We start from the raw sequence: 18,316 nt of genomic DNA, 5'->3' as shown, positions 1-18,316 counted from the left end.
TCAAGTTTTTTCATCAAATGCCCTATATTATGACTTAGGACACTAAATAGGGCAGCTGTTGGACTTGCTCTAATGGCAAGGCAACAACATGTCAATTACATTGAGATTGCGAAATGGGTCTTAATATTCTTTAACCAAGTAGGAGTACTACGCAGCTTCTTGTTTGTTTTGTTTGGTCAACTAAAATTTGAGTTAAGTTTTCAATTATTATTATTAACTTCTCATAATCGTCTAAATCCAACGTCCAGATCTGAATGTCTATTCTGTTTTTTTAAACAAGCGGTAGAAATTACTACTAAGTTTTAGCTTAGGTATCTGCCCGTTAAACAAAAATAATTCGAGCCACTGATTTTGGCCGTTGCAAATGGGACCCGCTGCTCACTCATGTTATCAGATTTTCAAAAACAGAATTTTACCTTTCCTTTTAAAACAATTAATTGTGTAAGTTGCTTAAACAAACTTAATTAGCAAAGTTGGAAAATAAAATGAGTAAATGGCGTTGTAGTTTATAGAAGTTTTTTTGTGTAATATTTTTACGAAGTTGTGTTTTTGGTGGGGACCAGCATAATTTAATTAAGCGGGAAAAACAGAGAAAATATTTGGATGATGCATGTGGCCTTCTCTAAATAACTCCGAGCCGGAGGGTAGCATGTGCGCGTCAACTCTTTTTTCCTATATTAGGCTTGTTTTTGTTTGGTGCAATTTACGCTTTTAAGTTAATAATTTATACTACCATTTAAACTCGCCTGATATTGGTAGTAATCTATACTATACTATAATAAGCAAACATGAGTATAATTTGTAATCCAAAATTTTAGTTATACTAGTTGAGAATCCGCGCGTTGCGGCGGCCTATACATTAATGATTCAAAATTAATATTTATAGAATAAAATCAATTTGCGGCGACTTATAAAAATTATATTAATGATTCAAAACTAATATTTATAAAATAAAATAAATTTTATATTATAAACATCTCGATGCAATACCAATATTAATTTTTAAAATTGCAAAATTGGACTATAATTTATATGTGAAAAAATGATAATAAGTTTCTACATGTAATTAACGATTTAAAGCACGACGAATCTTAATTTTAATTGTGTTTTTCTTTTTGAAAAGTTTTGTTTTTGACTATCATTGTCATTAACTTTTCCAAACACTACTTCTTAGACATATACACCACTACTTGCATATAAAAAGCATACGACTATACTGACTGATGACATCAATAAAACAGACCGTAAGCTTGCAAACAACAACAAATACGTCCGATGACCAAAACAAATATTATAAAAGAATCAACAACAAACATATATCATTGTAATTAGGGGTGTGCATTCGGTTAACCGAAACCGAAATTTATTTCGGTTAACCGAAACTGAAATTCTATGAAACCGCGGTTAAAAAACCGGATAACCGAAAATTGAAAATTTGGCTACCGAAAACCGAACCGAAATATAAATTTCGATTAACCGAACCGAAATTATTTTGGTTATTCGGTTCGGTTTTCGGTTAACCGAACCGAATGCACACCCTTAACTGTGATATTGAGAGACAGTGTAGGTTGTGTTTAGATGATCCAAAACCCTACAACCTATGAGGGTATTTATAGGTGCCGAGAAACTTGTGCGCTACTCTTTTCCATAATCAAATAATCTGAAATAAAATCAGATTAAAAAACTTGCAAGCTACTATATTCCATAAATAATCTGAAATAAAATCAGACTAATACTTTCAATTTATTATATTCCATAAATAATCTGAAACAGAATCAGATTAATTTATGCCAAGATATATACCATATCAATGAATCTGAAACAATTTTTTTTTATATCTTTCACCCAAAAAATCCGAAAAATTAGAAAAATAGAACGGAGCTATCTGAGAGGCGCCACCTACACGCCCCTCGCTTCTCCTTTATATAAGTATTATAAAAGAATCAACAACAAACATATATCATTGTAATTAGGGGTGTGCATTCGGTTAACCGAAACCGAAATTTATTTCGGTTAACCGAAACTGAAATTCTATGAAACCGCGGTTAAAAAACCGGATAACCGAAAATTGAAAATTTGGCTACCGAAAACCGAACCGAAATATAAATTTCGATTAACCGAACCGAAATTATTTTGGTTATTCGGTTCGGTTTTCGGTTAACCGAACCGAATGCACACCCTTAACTGTGATATTGAGAGACAGTGTAGGTTGTGTTTAGATGATCCAAAACCCTACAACCTATGAGGGTATTTATAGGTGCCGAGAAACTTGTGCGCTACTCTTTTCCATAATCAAATAATCTGAAATAGAATCAGATTAAAAAACTTGCAAGCTACTATATTCCATAAATAATCTGAAATAAAATCAGACTAATACTTTCAATTTATTATATTCCATAAATAATCTAAAACAGAATCAGATTAATTTATGCCAAGATATATACCATATCAATGAATCTGAAACAATTTTTTTTATATCTTTCACCCAAAAATTCCGGAAAATTAGAAAAATAGAACGGAGCTATCTGAGAGGCGCCACTTCCATAAATAATCTGAAACAGAATCAGATTAATTTATGCCAAGATATATACCATATCAATGAATCTGAAACAATTTTTTTTATATCTTTCACGAGGCGCCATATTGATTTTTTGGTTTGGTACCCTCCTTTTGGTACTACAAGTCTACAAATGTGGAGTCCATTAGTATTATATTGTTAAACAGTTTCAAATACTAAAAACACTCATAACAATACATTATCATATAATATTTCATTAAAAAAATTATAATGATGTTATAAAAAAAATTATAAATATACAATTTTGATTTTTTTTTTTTTAACAAGAACCTTCATATAATTCTTTTTAACTTTAACGTGTTCTATTTCAATATAAACACGAATCATTACATAACTCTTTCTAACTCTAATCTTAAAAGTTATTGTTGTCAAAAAAACTAAGATTACAAAATTATGTTTGAAATTCGATTGATTAGATTGCTCAATCTTTATATATACCCGCCCGTGCTTCGACCGGGTTAAAAGGCTAGTATTTATAAGAATATATATTTAATTTATGTAATGGAGGTGCGTTTGAGTGCAGCTTGATTCTTCTGAAAACACGGCGTATTGTGAGATTTGAAAAACCATTAGCTAGCTTTTAACAAACAGTATATACCCACACTGTATCCACGCGTTACACGGGCCCATCTCTCTTCTTTCCGCTTTCGCTTCGTTTCAATTTTTCCTTTTTTTGTCTGCTCGTCCATACTTCCCCCACCTTCACTTTTGCACGTTACCCCCCCTCCCCCCCCTCTCTCTCCAGATTTACACAAATTTCAAATCTCTCTCTCTCTCTCTCTCTGTAAGCCCCAGTCTCTCTGCTTAAATCTCTCTCCCTATTTGCTCAACTCTCTCTCTCTCTCACTATTGATTACTGATGCTATGAATGTCCGACGACCTGGTCAGACCCGGCCCGACCCGAACCCGCCCCAACCCTACAACATCATCCCCATCCACGACCTACTAGCTGACCACCCCTCTCTCCGCTTCCCCGAAGTACGCGCCGCCGCCGCCGCCCTACGCGCCGTCGGAGACCTCCGCAAACCTCCCTTTGCGCCATGGCTCCCCCACATGGACCTCCTCGACTGGCTCGGCGCTTTTTTCGGCTTCCAAAACGACAACGTTCGCAACCAGCGCGAGCACATAGTCCTTCACTTGGCCAACGCTCAGATGCGCCTGACCCCACCCCCCGACAATATCGATTCACTGGACCCCACTGTGCTCCGACGTTTTCGCCGGAAATTGCTCAAGAACTACTCTGATTGGTGCTCGTTTCTTGGGCGGAAGCCAAACATCTGGATCTCCGATAGCTCCCGTGGGGCCCACTCCGATCAAAGGCGCGAGCTTTTGTATGTATCTCTCTACTTGCTTATTTGGGGCGAGTCTGCGAATTTGAGATTTATGCCAGAATGTATTTGTTTTATTTTTCATAATTTGAGTATGGAGCTTAATAAGATTCTTGAGGATTACATTGATGAGAATACGGGGAGGCCGATTTTGCCTAGTGTGTCGGGGGAGAATGCGTTCTTGATAAAGATTGTTACGCCTATTTATGATACGATTAAGGCTGAGGTAGAGAATAGTAGGAATGGGACTGCCCCTCATTCGAATTGGAGGAATTATGATGATATCAATGAGTACTTTTGGAGTAGGAGGTGTTTCGATAAGTTGAATTGGCCACTTGATCGGGGGAGTAATTTTTTTGTGGCAGATGTTAGGGGTGGGAAGAGGGTAGGGAAGACGGGGTTTGTGGAGCAGAGGTCATTTTGGAATTTGTTTAGGAGTTTCGATAAGCTTTGGATTATGTTGATTTTGTTTCTTCAGGCTGCGATTATTGTGGCGTGGGAGGAGAGGGAGTATCCGTGGCAGGCATTGGAGGAGAGGAGTGTTCAGGTTACGCTTTTGACTGTGTTTATTACGTGGAGTGGGTTGAGGTTCTTGCAGTCAATTCTTGATGCTGGAATGCAGTATAGTTTAGTTACGAGGGAGACTATGGGGCTTGGTGTGAGGATGGTGTTGAAGAGTGTTGTTGCTGCTATATGGATTCTAATCTTTGGTGTTTTCTATGGGAGGATAGTGAAGGAGAAGAATAAATATGGGAAATGGGAAAAACATGAGGTGAACAATCAGGTGGTTACTTTTCTTGAGATTGCATTAGTATATGTCATCCCGGAACTTCTGGCACTTTCGCTTTTTATAGTACCGTGGATCAGAAATTTCATCGAGAATCGAAATTGGAGGATCTTTTACGTGTTGTCATGGTGGTTTCAGAGCCGGTCATTTGTGGGGAGAGGCCTTAGAGAAGGACTTATGGACAATGTGAAGTATACTTTGTTCTGGATTGTTGTCCTTGCCACAAAATTTTGCTTCAGTTACTTTTTGCAGATCAAACCGATGGTTAACCCGACACAGGCCTTACTGGATATGAAAGATGTGACTTATGAGTGGCACCAGTTCTTTGGGAAAAGCAACAGATTTGCTGTTGGAATATTGTGGCTTCCAGTGGTGTTAATATACTTAATGGATATACAGATTTGGTACTCCATATACTCGTCATTTGTTGGTGCAGGAGTTGGGTTGTTCCAGCACTTGGGCGAGATCCGAAACATGCAGCAGTTGAGATTAAGATTCCAATTCTTTGCTAGTGCGATTCAGTTCAATCTCATGCCTGAGGAACAACTATTGAATGCCAGGGGAAGTCTCAAGAGCAAGTTTCGGGATGCAATTAACAGGTTGAAGCTAAGGTATGGCCTTGGCCGACCCTTTAAGAAGCTTGAATCGAGCCAGGTAGAAGCAAACAAATTTGCATTGATATGGAACGAGATAATCTTGACATTTAGGGAAGAAGATATCTTAAGTGATAAGGAGGTGGAGTTGTTGGAGTTGCCACAGGATACCTGGAATGTTAGGGTCATTCGATGGCCATGTTTGCTTCTCTGCAATGAGCTGCTTCTCGCTCTAAGCCAAGCCAAGGAGTTAGTAGATGCTCCTGATAAGTGGCTCTGGTACAAAATTTGCAAGTATGAGTACAGGCGTTGTGCTGTCATTGAAACTTATGACTGTGTTAAGCACTTGTTGCTGCATATTATTAAATATGACGTGGAGGAACATTCTATTGTTACGGTCTTATTTCAAGAAATTGATCACTCGTTGCAGAATGAAAAGTTTACAAAAACATTCAATCTGAAGGCACTTCCCCGGATTCATGCAAAGCTGATCATCCTCCTCGACCTGATAATCAAGCCTACTAAAGATGTCAACAAGATTGTGAACATTCTGCAGGCCCTGTATGAGACTGCTATTCGAGATTTTTTTAAAGAAAAAAGGAATGCAGATCAGCTGAGGGAGGATGGTTTGGCTCCAAGAAGGGCAGTTTCGGGTGACAGGTTGCTATTTGAGAATGCTATTGAATTGCCAGATACAGATCATGAAACTTTTTACCGGCAAGCTCGACGCCTTCACACTATTCTGACATCTCGGGATTCGATGAATAACGTCCCGAAAAATCTAGAGGCTAGACGTCGTATTGCCTTTTTCAGTAACTCATTGTTTATGAACATGCCTCATGCTCCCCAAGTCGAGAAAATGATGGCTTTCAGTGTTTTGACCCCGTATTACAATGAAGAAGTGCTATATAGTAAGGAAAACCTTCGAACTGAAAATGAAGATGGTATTTCCACCTTGTATTACTTGCAGACAATTTATGCTGATGAATGGGAGAATTTCTTGGAGAGAATGCGACGAGAAGGTTTGGCTAAAAATGGTGAGATATGGACTGACAAGCTCAGAGACCTGCGCCTTTGGGCGTCATACCGAGGCCAGACACTGGCCCGTACTGTGAGGGGAATGATGTATTACTATCGTGCTCTCAAAATGCTCGCTTTTCTGGATTCTGCTTCAGAGATGGATATCAGGGAAGGGTCGCGGGAACTTGCTTCGATGGGGCGTAGCCGTAGCTTAGATAGTTTCAACTCAGAAAGGTCGCAATCTGCAAGAAGCCTGAGTAGGGCAGACAGTACAGTTAACTTGTTGTTTAAAGGCCATGAGTATGGTACTGCTCTGATGAAATACACCTATGTGGTTGCCTGCCAGATATATGGGACCCAAAAGGCGAAGAAGGACCCCCATGCTGAAGATATATTGTATCTGATGAAAAACAACGAGGCTCTTCGGGTTGCTTATGTCGACGTGGTTCCCTCAGGGAGGCCTGATCCGGATTATTACTCTGTTTTGGTAAAATATGACCAACAGTTGGAGAAGGAAGTGGAGATATATAGAGTTAAGTTACCTGGTCCATTAAAGCTTGGGGAGGGAAAGCCAGAGAATCAAAACCATGCTCTTATCTTTACTAGAGGAGATGCAGTTCAGACCATTGATATGAACCAGGACAGCTATTTCGAGGAGGCACTTAAAATGCGAAATCTTCTGGAGGAGTACAGGCACTATTATGGTTTGAGAAAGCCGACTATTTTGGGAGTCCGGGAACACATATTTACTGGTTCTGTCTCCTCGCTTGCTTGGTTTATGTCAGCCCAGGAGACTAGTTTTGTCACATTGGGACAACGTGTTTTGGCGAACCCCCTTAAAATACGCATGCACTATGGTCATCCGGATGTATTTGATAGATTCTGGTTCTTAACTAGGGGAGGAATAAGCAAAGCGTCAAGGGTGATCAATATCAGTGAGGACATATTTGCAGGCTTCAGCTGCACATTGCGAGGTGGGAATGTTACTCATCATGAATACGTGCAAGTTGGCAAGGGGAGGGATGTTGGACTGAATCAAATTGCGATGTTTGAAGCCAAAGTTGCTAGTGGAAATGGGGAGCAGGTTCTTAGCAGAGAGGTCTATAGGTTGGGACATAGGCTGGATTTTTTCAGAATGCTATCATTTTTCTACACTACTGTAGGGTTTTTCCTGAGTACAACAATGATCATCCTCACTGTTTATGCATTCCTGTGGGGTCGGCTTTATCTTGCTTTAAGTGGGATTGAGAGTTCTAATGCAGCAGATGATGCTGCGGACAATAAAGCACTTGGTGCTATATTAAACCAACAGTTCATTCTCCAACTTGGCCTGTTCACTGCGTTGCCAATGATAGTAGAAAATTCTTTGGAGCATGGTTTTCTTTCAGCAATTTGGGATTTTATAACTATGCAACTTCAGCTGTCATCTGTATTTTTCACATTTTCCATGGGAACTCGGGCTCACTATTTTGGCCGAACTATTCTTCATGGTGGTGCAAAGTACAGGGCAACTGGTCGTGGTTTCGTGGTGGAGCACAAAAGCTTTGCTGAAAACTATAGACTTTATGCGCGTAGCCACTTTGTAAAGGCTATTGAGCTTGGGCTGATACTTGTAGTGTATGCCTCTTACAGTGCTGTAGCTAAAGGAACTTTTGTTTACATTGCGTTGACCATCTCAAGTTGGTTCCTAGTGATTTCATGGATGATGGCCCCTTTCTTGTTCAATCCATCTGGTTTTGATTGGTTGAAAACGGTGTATGACTTTGATGATTTCATGAACTGGATATGGTTCCGCGGTGGTGTGTTTGCTAAAGCTGATCAGGGCTGGGAAAGATGGTGGTATGAGGAGCAGGATCACTTGAGAACAACAGGTCTTTGGGGAAAATTTCTGGAAATTATTTTGGACCTGCGGTTTTTCTTTTTTCAGTATGGGATTGTATACCAACTTGGTATTTCTGATGGGAGCAACAGCATATTTGTTTACTTGCTTTCGTGGATCTATGTGGGCATGGCACTTGCAGTTTACTCTACTGTAGCTTATGCTCGGGATAAATATGCTGCAAGAGAACATATCTATTATCGATTGGTTCAGTTTCTCCTTATAATCATTTTTGTGCTTGTGATCATTGCCTTGCTCCAGTTCACCGAGTTCAAATTTGTGGATATTTTCACTAGTCTGTTGGCATTTTTACCCACAGGTTGGGGTTTTATTTCGATAGCTCAAGTGTTGCGACCCTTTTTGGAGAATACTATGATTTGGGAAACTGTTGTTTCTGTTGCTCGCTTGTATGATATATTGTTTGGAGTGATTGTTATGACCCCTGTGGCGGTGCTATCATGGTTGCCTGGATTCCAGTCTATGCAAACAAGGATTTTATTTAATGAAGCATTTAGTAGGGGATTGCAGATAACCAAGATCGTGACAGGAAAAAAATCTTCTGATATGTGATTTGAGGTCAGTCTTGGCTTTCTTTTCCCTTGGAAATTTCCTCAGTTTTTGTTATACTGTTCTACAAATACCTGTGATAAATTTACTTGATATCCTTTTGATAACTATTATTCGCAGTCTTTGAACTTTTTGAAATAACGAAGTTTTAATATCCATTTCAAATGTTCCTCGGTTGCTCTTATATGTTTTTTGGGATTAGCTTTTTGTCCTGCGCTCTGTTAGGACAACTAGGTCAATTTAGGTCACTCTGATACATTTGACGTGTTCCATTATTTAATAGGCCATACATCCTATTATTATTTAACGTTGTTGCTAATGAAGTAGGTTTAAGCTTATTTTCCCCCCTCCTATTAAAATCTGAAATCTTATTGATTGTGTGTCTCTTTCTTTGAACATTTTGTTTGTTGTTAATCAACTGCTCCTATATCTGCAAAATCTTTGCACGCACTTATCTTTCATGTTAATGCCAGACTCCTTCACTCGAACACATATCTATGTTGAGAACTTCTAGCGAATCCCAGTAACACAGGTCCAAATATTTCAGTTTCAGAGAAGTCCTTAGATGTCGATAATGCACCTTTTTAGCATCCATGTGTTAGGCACATTTAAATCACCTTTTCATCACTGTATGTTCTCACAACATCTAGAAATCGCGATAACTTGTTTTCCTTGGTTAAACCATTCAGGAACTGTGAACTTTGATCTATTTTCATTCTGAATTGGTTTCAAATGGCATCAACGGTTTTTTCCTGTTTGACTATGAAATCTAAGTGTTGTCAAGACCCGGCCAGTTTAATTTTTCCAATTGCATTACATTCATCAAAGCCGCGGCATAAATATTGACCGTTTCATTCCTATAATTTTATATAATAAATTGACATTTTCAATGTTGGTGGATTGTGCAGGCTGAAATCTGGCATTGAGGTGGAGAGGCTGTTTGACCATATGTTCTTTTATTGTGTAGAGATTGAGATTTGTACAGAGCAGAGGTAACAACATTAAAGAAATCATCATATTTTGGATTTGCAAAGCTGAGGTGTAATATGAGACCACTGTTTAAATTTAGATTTTCCCTCTAATCCTGTTATTCTTTTTAATATAGAAAATTCAGTATGCTGTTTCAGAAGCTTCATCATCTCTCATGTACCTCCTTTTTTTTTATTATTTTAAAACAATTTTTGTTGTTTTTTTATATATAAAAATTTACATTAGTACAGAAGCTGGATCTGGTCAGAAGAGATTATTGTTATAATATTTCAAGTCTAATGCTGTTTCCTTGTCTCTGACTCTGTCATGTGCGGGTCACTCTATCTTCTAGTATAAATATTACTATTATTTATTTATTTTTTTGAAATCTTTCCTCTTTAGCTAATTTGCTTTTTGAAATCTTGAATTTGTTTTAATTCTAACAAATCTGTAGCACTGCACAGAAATCGAAATAAATAGCCGATAAGTGTATGGGTAAATATATTTTTAAATTAAATTTTAAACTCGAAAGGTGCTTGTGTATATAAAATCATATCGCAGCATATTTAGATACCAAAATAATATCTCTACACTGTTACGTAAATGATATTTTATTTTATGACAATTTTTCTTTTCAGTAAATAAGATACGATATTTTAACCTCTCTGCAATAAAAATAATCGCAATCCACCACCTCAACAAATCTCCAATCCCAGATTAAATAACTAAATCATCACTTTAATATATTAAAGTTTTCGCTTGATTCACAATTCCAAAAAAGTTTTCAATCTCATAAAAAATAAATATTTTTTCTTTAAGAAAAAAATAAAATACAAGTCGGAAGCAAATTAAGATCTATAAATGATTAAATTACTTAGAAAATAAATAGAAATCTTGAAACAAAATATGATAATCCTAACTTCTTTTAACTTCTTTTAATTCTCAATTTTTTACACAATCATAATTTTAACTTCTTTTAATTCTCGACTTTTTACACAATCATAGAAATAAGTGTTTCCAATTTATAAACTTAAATAAAAATCAGGCTTATAAACACTACCAATATTCAAACTAAAAATTATCACACTTAATACCGTAAAATAGAAAAATCTCACGACCGTTAAGTGAGCTTTGACTTCGACGGATTGACTTGCCATATCATCGCCAGCTGTCTGTCACGTAGGCAATGCCCCAAATAATTGACCCGACCCGTTAGATCCAACTAAACCCAGAACCTAAAACAGAAAGAACGCAGTTCATATCGGTTCATCGAGATAGAGATGGCAAAGAGAAATTGGGGGCGAACTTAGGGTTTCATAAATTTGTGAAGATCGATTAAGAGTGGAAGCTCGAAGTACCGGTATAGTGGTCGAAAGTCGAAGGTGTTTAAAAGAACGGAAGTGCAGAAGCTAAGCGTTAGACAAATTAGGGAAATTGTGAGTGAAATTAGGGAAGTCATAAATTAGGGAAAATACAATTTATCCGGAGAAAATACAATTTATCATTAGTTAGTGACGAGGATAAATTGTATTTTCCAGTTGATGTTTCTCCGGACGAAGGATTCAGATTGTTGGTGCATGATAGTGATGTAATTGAGTTAGTTAGAAGTGTTGCTTTGACAGGAATTTGCAGGATCCATGTGTTTCGTTCATGGAGCACGGCTGATTCACCGCCAGAAGCTGTGCATGTTGAACCTGTGTGATGACAATGAACAAATGGGAGAGGAGAAATGGAGAATGCACAAATGAATGAGGGCAATGCCAGGTCAGCAACCCCATCCAACTTCCGTTAACGGAACTGACGGCAGAAACCCATATGAAATATTTTACTCGTTCAAGTGTTTGACTGAAAACTTTTTTGGGACAGGGATTCAAGTGAAAACTTTAGTAGTATCTTCCGGTGATGATTTAGCTATTTAACCCAATCCCCAACTAATCTACAGAATGAGCACACCATTAACAAATAGTTTATGCTGTGTCAAATAATTAAATGCCAAGTAATGAAGCTGATAACAGTACAATACTAATTTAATGGAAACAGATTAAATATGAAACCATTTTTATTATTTTTTTTGGCCACTTGTAGTTGTACCTTTCTCAGCTTGCACCAATCAAGTCTTTTGCAGTTGATCACACGTTATTAATATATGAAACATTTGATTATTTTAAGCGGTTTGGATCCGGATTTTGTTGAACATTGATCCAATATGTTATTATAATGCACATTTAGTCACCAGATGCTACAGATATGCTCCTGCTAGTCTGCATTGTATATGGTATGATAGTTGTGTAAACAGAGAGAGTAGAATAAGCACAAGAAGAAGATGAAGAACTTGGATGGACGTTCACTACTTAGCAAACGGAGTCTGGAACGGTCGTCTGCGTTTAAGCGGGGACCTGATGCCATTGTGAATGGTTCTCCCTATGAGAAAGCTGCTGCACTCATTGATCTGGTATCTGCTTCTCACTTCACTTCACTTACTATTCTCCTGTTTTCTCTGGTATCATGTATGTTGTAGAATATTGCATAATAGAACCGATGGCTTCCGTGAGGTTTCAAGCTAAGGTGGCTCTTTACTGAATTGTCTTGTATATGTGTTTGTGAATTGTGATGGAGTGGTTTTGATTTATGATGCAAATTGTGGTTTCGATTTTGGATAGAATGATACTACTGAGTTCTTAGCCAAAATCATTAAACAGGAATTATGAATTACAGCAACATATCAGATCTAAAATTTCATGAGGGAGCATTAAGTTTTGGTCAAATGACCCAAATCACAAAATTTAGGAGTTCAAGTTGATTCTGCACATTGACCCTGGACATACTAGATAAAGTACATTTTAAATTACGTGCTCAAAATCAACAATCTCGGCTAATCAGGGACGGAGGTAGTATCTCTTGTGATTGTTAGAGAATCAATTAATGTATGTGCATCAGACGCACTGTAACAAGCATACTTGCAATAAACTATGCTAGACGGGTCATTTTTCCCAGAAGTGAAACTAACTTGACTACTATGTAAATTCCAATAATATGGTACATGCACCCCCTTTTTCACTTTTTCAGGCAGAAGATGGCATGGGATTACCAGAGGAGATTCTTTATGATGAATCAAACTTTGCAGATGCGACGAAATATTACTTTCTTTTCATCCGGTTTGATCTCATCTGGACCTTAAATTATTTTGCGCTGTTATTGCTCAACTTTTTGGAGGTTGGTCAAGTTTTTTTGTGCTGTTAATTTTTTTCCTTATATGGTGCTATACTTGCTATTATTATTTACATGCTTCATTTATTCACTGCCAATATATATTCATCAAGTCGGCGTAATTATATTCTTGCAGAAACCATTGTGGTGCAGCCAGAATTTAGAAACATCTTGCGATGATAGGGATTACTACTTTCTTGGACAGCTGCCTTACTTAAATGGGGCCGGTTCTCTTATATACGAGGTATGATCTTTATGAATTTGCCAAAACACTCATATGTGGAATTGTGGCTCATAGGAAATCAAGAATACACCCTCAAATGCATTAAAAGTAGTTAATAACTACTTTCACCAAAGTAGTTATTAATAGCTTTACAAACCAGAATTTGTCTTCGTACAAGCAGATAACAAGATAAGTACGCAATTAGTTCAAATCGGGCTTCAAATTTAACTCTTGCTCCGACTCGGTCAAGATGTAACATAGACCAGAAATCCAGAATGTAATAACTGGTCTACTGTGCTGCCAAGGCAGTCAAGTTTATTGTTGCTATCTTATGCTAACATGCTGCCCTATCGTTTAGAAGTTTGTATAAAAGACTTATATCGGAATGTGATAAATTAGAATAGTGTAATGTGGACATCTGTATGAGCATTTAAAAAGGGCAAATAATTGTGGTGTTGGCCCTTTTTGACACATTATTATTAATTGATCCCTTTTAGCACATCAGAACGCAAGTTATTAGAATTTCAGTACACGACATGAATTTGTCAGATGGGTAATAGCTGACTAGTCATATGCAAAATAAGCACAGGAACACAACTATTCTTTGAGTTATAACTAGAACATTTTTTTATAACGCGTGGGGGCAAAAACGCAACCAAATTTGTTTATACCAAGAAATTTTTTCAATTTCTTTATAGCAACAACTCCCCCATGCATAGTGACCTCACTCTCTTACACACAGCATTATAGTACTTGAGTAATTATAGCTGATCTATAGCAGAGTATGAAGCCTTACCAACATTTTGATTAATTTTATCAACAGATAACACATGTAAAGTATGTTGTTCTAAGTGCTGGATATATTTTTTTCCCATAGTTTGCTGTTTTGGGCATGTTAACTTCAAAATTCGTCGGAAAGGCCCTCTGCTCTAGTTCACTAGTATGAGATGACTATTGCATGCCTTTCTTCTCCTATCACGTGATAACAATTTGAATTTGAAATTTAATGCATGAATTTCTGCATATCTATCCAGGGAATTACTCTTGCTATTCTCATAGTACATATGTTCTTTCCAATTTCATACGAAGGATTCAATCTCTACTTCAAAAGGAATCTCAATAAACTAAAGGTAAGTACTCAGCTGCATCGGCCTATATCTTCTCTGAACCCCGGATCTCTTTGCATTTCTTGACTGTGCTAATATTTAATTTTTATTTTTAGAAAAAATACAAGTAGTTTCTGTTTGAAAATAATTGTTTGTTGTATATTCAGTCACAATTTACATTTATGAGTAGGTCGTGGAGGGCTTAATTGGGCTTCATCGGACATAACAAAGCTGGTTTAGTATAAACATAGTAATTGGCTTGCTTTTATCCGTTTCAGGTGTTGCCTTGAAAATATACAAGCAACTCATTCTGGTGTTTGGTAATTAAGTTAAAATGCAATCTGTCACAAAAATATTTTAAAATTTTAGTGATATATGAGCCAATGTTGGTAAAGTATAAGGTGCCAAATAGGAAGATCTAGATATTATCCGTGCAAATTAGTTTTAGTTGTCCACTGATAATGAGGACTATGGTGTTGAGTGTGCAACCTTCATTTTCAAAAATCTACTCTCTTATATTTCTACATACTTTACAAAATTTTGTCAAATTTTAATATGAAGATTACACCCATTCACTGCATATTGTAGTTAGCTTGTGGTACAGTCTTTCTGCGTTGATTAAAGTCTTTCTTGGAATAGAGGATGACCAAAATTAAATCACCCATGATCTATCCTCAATACATAAGCTTGTTCATATATATGCAGCAAGTTAAGAAGTCTACTTCAAATTATTTATACTTTTTGAGTATTGAATGAAAGTATCTACTTTAGCACGAAAGAGTTTCAGATCTTAGATCCTTTCTCATGGTCTCAACATGCTTTTAGAGTACAAAATTTGTGAATATCACATACTGCACTGTTATTCAGTCATCAAGTAAAGCATGTCCGAGTAGAATAAGTATTTATTATATTGTAGGCGATGGAGTTTCAAGCTTCACTTTTGTGACTTCCAGTTTTCCATGATTCTTCTCTGGCCACTCATATGTGGTACTAGTTTATCTTTAAAAAACTTCCTTGCTTAACATTGGTTGTACCTTTTTATTGATTTCTCAGATCATTTTCCTGCTATTCCTGGTCGCTGATATCTTCATATATGTGCTTTATCTATCTCCGGTGGCAATATATTATCTCCCATTCAGGATAGCGCCTTATATACGGGTTGCCTTTTTCATTTTGAACATCAGGTATAAGTGCCTAAATCTAGAATTAATTAGAGATTTTTCATGATTCCATGATATGCCTAAGAGATGTAGAAATTATCAATACTTCATAACTGATATTTAGCAGTTCATCTTCAGAGATTTACAACCTTTTGCAACGTCTTCTCCAGAAATCCATCTGATAGTAGCCATGACTTCTACAAACAGACTACTCTAATTTAAATTTTTCATTTTCGTACAATATTTTTAATATGTGAAAATACATAGTGGAAGATGTTTCTTATTAATCTGAACATGCCACTGATGATTTCTGATATTTTTTTTTTAATTTTCCACTACAGGGATCTACGAGACACCTTAGTTGTTGTTGCTGGAATGATTATTACATATCTTAATGTTTTGGTACGTCTTTACTCTTTACTTCTACATCTTTATATTAATTAGTTATGGTACCATAAATGTAATCAAAGAAATATCAGTATCGTTGCATTGTTTTGTTTTAAAAAAGTTTAAAAGAGTGATTTAACCAATTGCAGCTTTTAGGACTTCTTTTCTTGCTGTTTTCAAGTTGGTTAGCATATGTCATATTTGAGGATACAGCGCAAGGAAAAATGACATTTACCTCGTTCGGTGCAACCACATATCACATGTTTATCTTGTTCACAACATCCAACAATCCCGATGTCTGGATTCCTGCATACAAAGCATCACGTTGGTATTCCCTGTTCTTCATTCTTTACGTGCTCTTGGGTGTGTACTTCGTCACCAACTTGGTCCTGGCTGTTGTGTACGATAGCTTTAAGGGTCAGCTAGCCAAACAAATTGTTGCAAAGGATAGTATGAGGGATAGAATTCTCAAGAAGGCCTTTGATTTCATTGTTGACCAGGATTTTAACTATTTAAACAAAGATCAGTGCAGTCTTTTGTTGAAAGAACTCAGCAGATACAGGACATTGCCGGAGATCTCAGAAGAAGATTTTGGATTAATATTTGACGAGTTGGATGATGGATGTGGTAATGATACCAAACGTGACTCCCAGATATCTTTTGAAGAATTCACTGATATTTGCAATGCCATAGCAGTAAGGTTTCAAAAGGAGAATTGTCGGCCTTGGTTATTCGGCTTCCGATTCTATCACACAGACTTATCCAAGATGTTGAGAAACTTTGTTGTCAGCTCCAGCTTCGAATACGTGGTAAAATTTGTTTTGATGCTGAATATTATCACTGTTGTTATTGAAACAACTCTTGACATACAAGACAGCTCTGGGCAGAGGTTCTGGGAACAGCTTGAGGTTGTCTTTGGGTGGTTGTATTTTCTGGAATTGCTGCTAAAACTCTACACACATGGGTTCGAAAACTATTGGAGGGATGGTCAAAATCGTTTTGACTTCGTGATCACTATGGTTATAGTTATCATCGAAACAGCAACTTTTCTGTCTTTGCCATTTCTCCTAAATAGAGAATGGATTCGCTACCTACTTATTGCAAGGATGTTAAGACTAATAAGGCTTTTAATTTTTGTTGGTCGTTACCGAGCCTTTGTTTCAACATTTCTCACTCTGATACCAAGTTTAATGCCGTACCTAGGCACTATATTCTGTGTTCTATGCGTGTATTGCTCTTTCGGGGTGCAGCTCTTTGGCGGGTTGGTCAATGCTGGCAACCTTCGTTTGGCCGAGACGGATCTTGCAGATAGCGACTATCTACTTTTCAATTTTAATGACTACCAAAGTGGTATGGTGACACTATTTAATTTGTTAGTGATGGGAAACTGGCAAATATGGATGCAGAGCTACAAAGAACTGACATATTCTGCATGGTCTTACATATACTTTGTTAGCTTCTATCTGGTAACTGTTCTTCTACTTCTGAATTTGGTAGTAGCATTTGTCTTGGAGGCATTCTTTGCTGAAATGGATCTAGAAGACGAGGAGAAACTTAACAACGAGAACAATACAAGTGAAGGAAAGGATAATGGTGAGGACAAGAAAGGTAAAGGGAAGGATGATGACAAGGGCAAGAAAAACGAAGGAAGGGAGCCAAGAAGACGTTATGCTGGCACGAAAACACGAAGTCAGAGAGTTGAAATGCTGCTCCATCGTATGCTGAGCTCCGAGTTGAAGGAGCATGAAGAGTTGAAGGAGCATGCAGAGTGCTCCAATGCTTAGTTCATCCTTCATATCATACACTATATTAGGAGAACAAAGTATGCAATGCTTATGATTGTGTTCAATTTTCATATACAAACTGATTTGGCATATGAACTACAGACCATGAAATTTTATGAATCTTCTTGTCAATGTGTATCTTTTCTGAATTGTAATTGAGCTAAACTTAAATATTTGCAAATTTCTTGAGAAATATCCCTCAGAATCCAAGAAGCTTCGGTTTCGGTCAGAGTCTCAAGGGGTGTTAATGAGTCAAACAGTTCGTGAGTTATTCGAGTTCGGCTCGTAAAATATTCGAATTCGGCACTCAAACAGTTCGTGGACTACTCGAGTTCGGCTCGATAACAATCGAGCCGAGCTTAAGCTTTTCGAATTCTTTACCGAGCCAAGTTCGAGCTTCAAATTACTAAGCTCATAAATTCCGCGAGCCTTATCGAGTCTCTATTAATTTTAATTTTTATAATCGTAAACATATATTTATATTTATATTAATATTTAATATTTTATTTATATTTAATTGAGCCGGACAGATCATATTTCGAGTTTTTATCAATATTTGGTGAAATCGATTTGAGTTTTCGACTCGAACTTTTTACGATCCGAGCTTCTAGCTTGAAATTAAAGACTCGAGCTCAAACCCGGCACTGTTCGGTTCGGCTGGATTACACCCCTGCGGGCTGCGAGTCTATATTACTTGTACGTGCAGTTGGTGCTCTGATGACTATTAT

General features: G+C 37.1%; 2 protein-coding genes and 1 non-coding gene across 5 annotated transcripts; all 3 read left to right on the top strand.

The window, feature by feature from the left end:
* Positions 1-3,291: 3,291 nt before the first annotated feature.
* Positions 3,292-9,887, top strand: LOC108218449 (callose synthase 12). The gene is made up of 2 exons (XM_017391380.2): positions 3,292-8,761; positions 9,661-9,887. The coding sequence occupies exon 1, from the start codon at positions 3,443-3,445 to the stop codon at positions 8,753-8,755; it is 5,313 nt and encodes a 1,770-aa protein (XP_017246869.1). The 5' UTR covers positions 3,292-3,442; the 3' UTR covers positions 8,756-8,761; positions 9,661-9,887.
* Positions 6,396-6,476, top strand: LOC135152496 (small nucleolar RNA J33). The gene has a single exon (XR_010291671.1). It is a non-coding gene; the product is annotated as a small nucleolar RNA J33 (small nucleolar RNA).
* A 1,019-nt stretch (positions 9,888-10,906) lies between the features above and the next one.
* On the top strand, positions 10,907-17,767 carry LOC108219173 (two pore calcium channel protein 1B). 3 transcript variants are annotated; one of them, XM_064091777.1, is made up of 8 exons: positions 10,907-11,157; positions 11,344-12,173; positions 12,788-12,934; positions 13,065-13,172; positions 14,186-14,281; positions 15,311-15,441; positions 15,759-15,819; positions 15,954-17,767. In XM_064091777.1, the coding sequence occupies exons 2-8, from the start codon at positions 12,045-12,047 to the stop codon at positions 17,586-17,588; spliced, it is 2,307 nt and encodes a 768-aa protein (XP_063947847.1). In that variant the 5' UTR covers positions 10,907-11,157; positions 11,344-12,044; the 3' UTR covers positions 17,589-17,767. The 3 variants fall into 3 exon arrangements, with proteins under 3 accessions (XP_063947847.1, XP_017247963.1, XP_017247961.1); XM_017392474.2 differs by having other exon boundaries at positions 10,907-11,485; positions 11,951-12,173; XM_017392472.2 differs by having other exon boundaries at positions 10,907-12,173.
* The last annotated feature ends 549 nt before the right edge of the window (positions 17,768-18,316 follow it).

The sequence above is a fragment of the Daucus carota genome, chromosome 4 (assembly GCF_001625215.2).
Source record: "Daucus carota subsp. sativus chromosome 4, DH1 v3.0, whole genome shotgun sequence".
Classification (NCBI taxonomy): Eukaryota; Viridiplantae; Streptophyta; class Magnoliopsida; order Apiales; family Apiaceae; genus Daucus; species Daucus carota.
Note: the sequence above shows the minus strand (reverse complement) of the source record. Positions and strands in the feature narration are given on the sequence as shown.

Coding starts and splice junctions, on each gene's coding strand:
- LOC108218449 (XM_017391380.2), top strand. CDS start 3,443: ATGAATGTCCGACGACCTGGTCAGACCCGGCCCGACCCGAACCCGCCC.
- LOC108219173 (XM_064091777.1), top strand. CDS start 12,045: ATGAAGAACTTGGATGGACGTTCACTACTTAGCAAACGGAGTCTGGAA. Junction 12,935..13,064: donor TATTGCTCAACTTTTTGGAG/GTTGGTCAAGTT, acceptor ATATTCTTGCAG/AAACCATTGTGGTGCAGCCA. Junction 15,442..15,758: donor TTTTTCATTTTGAACATCAG/GTATAAGTGCCT, acceptor TTTCCACTACAG/GGATCTACGAGACACCTTAG.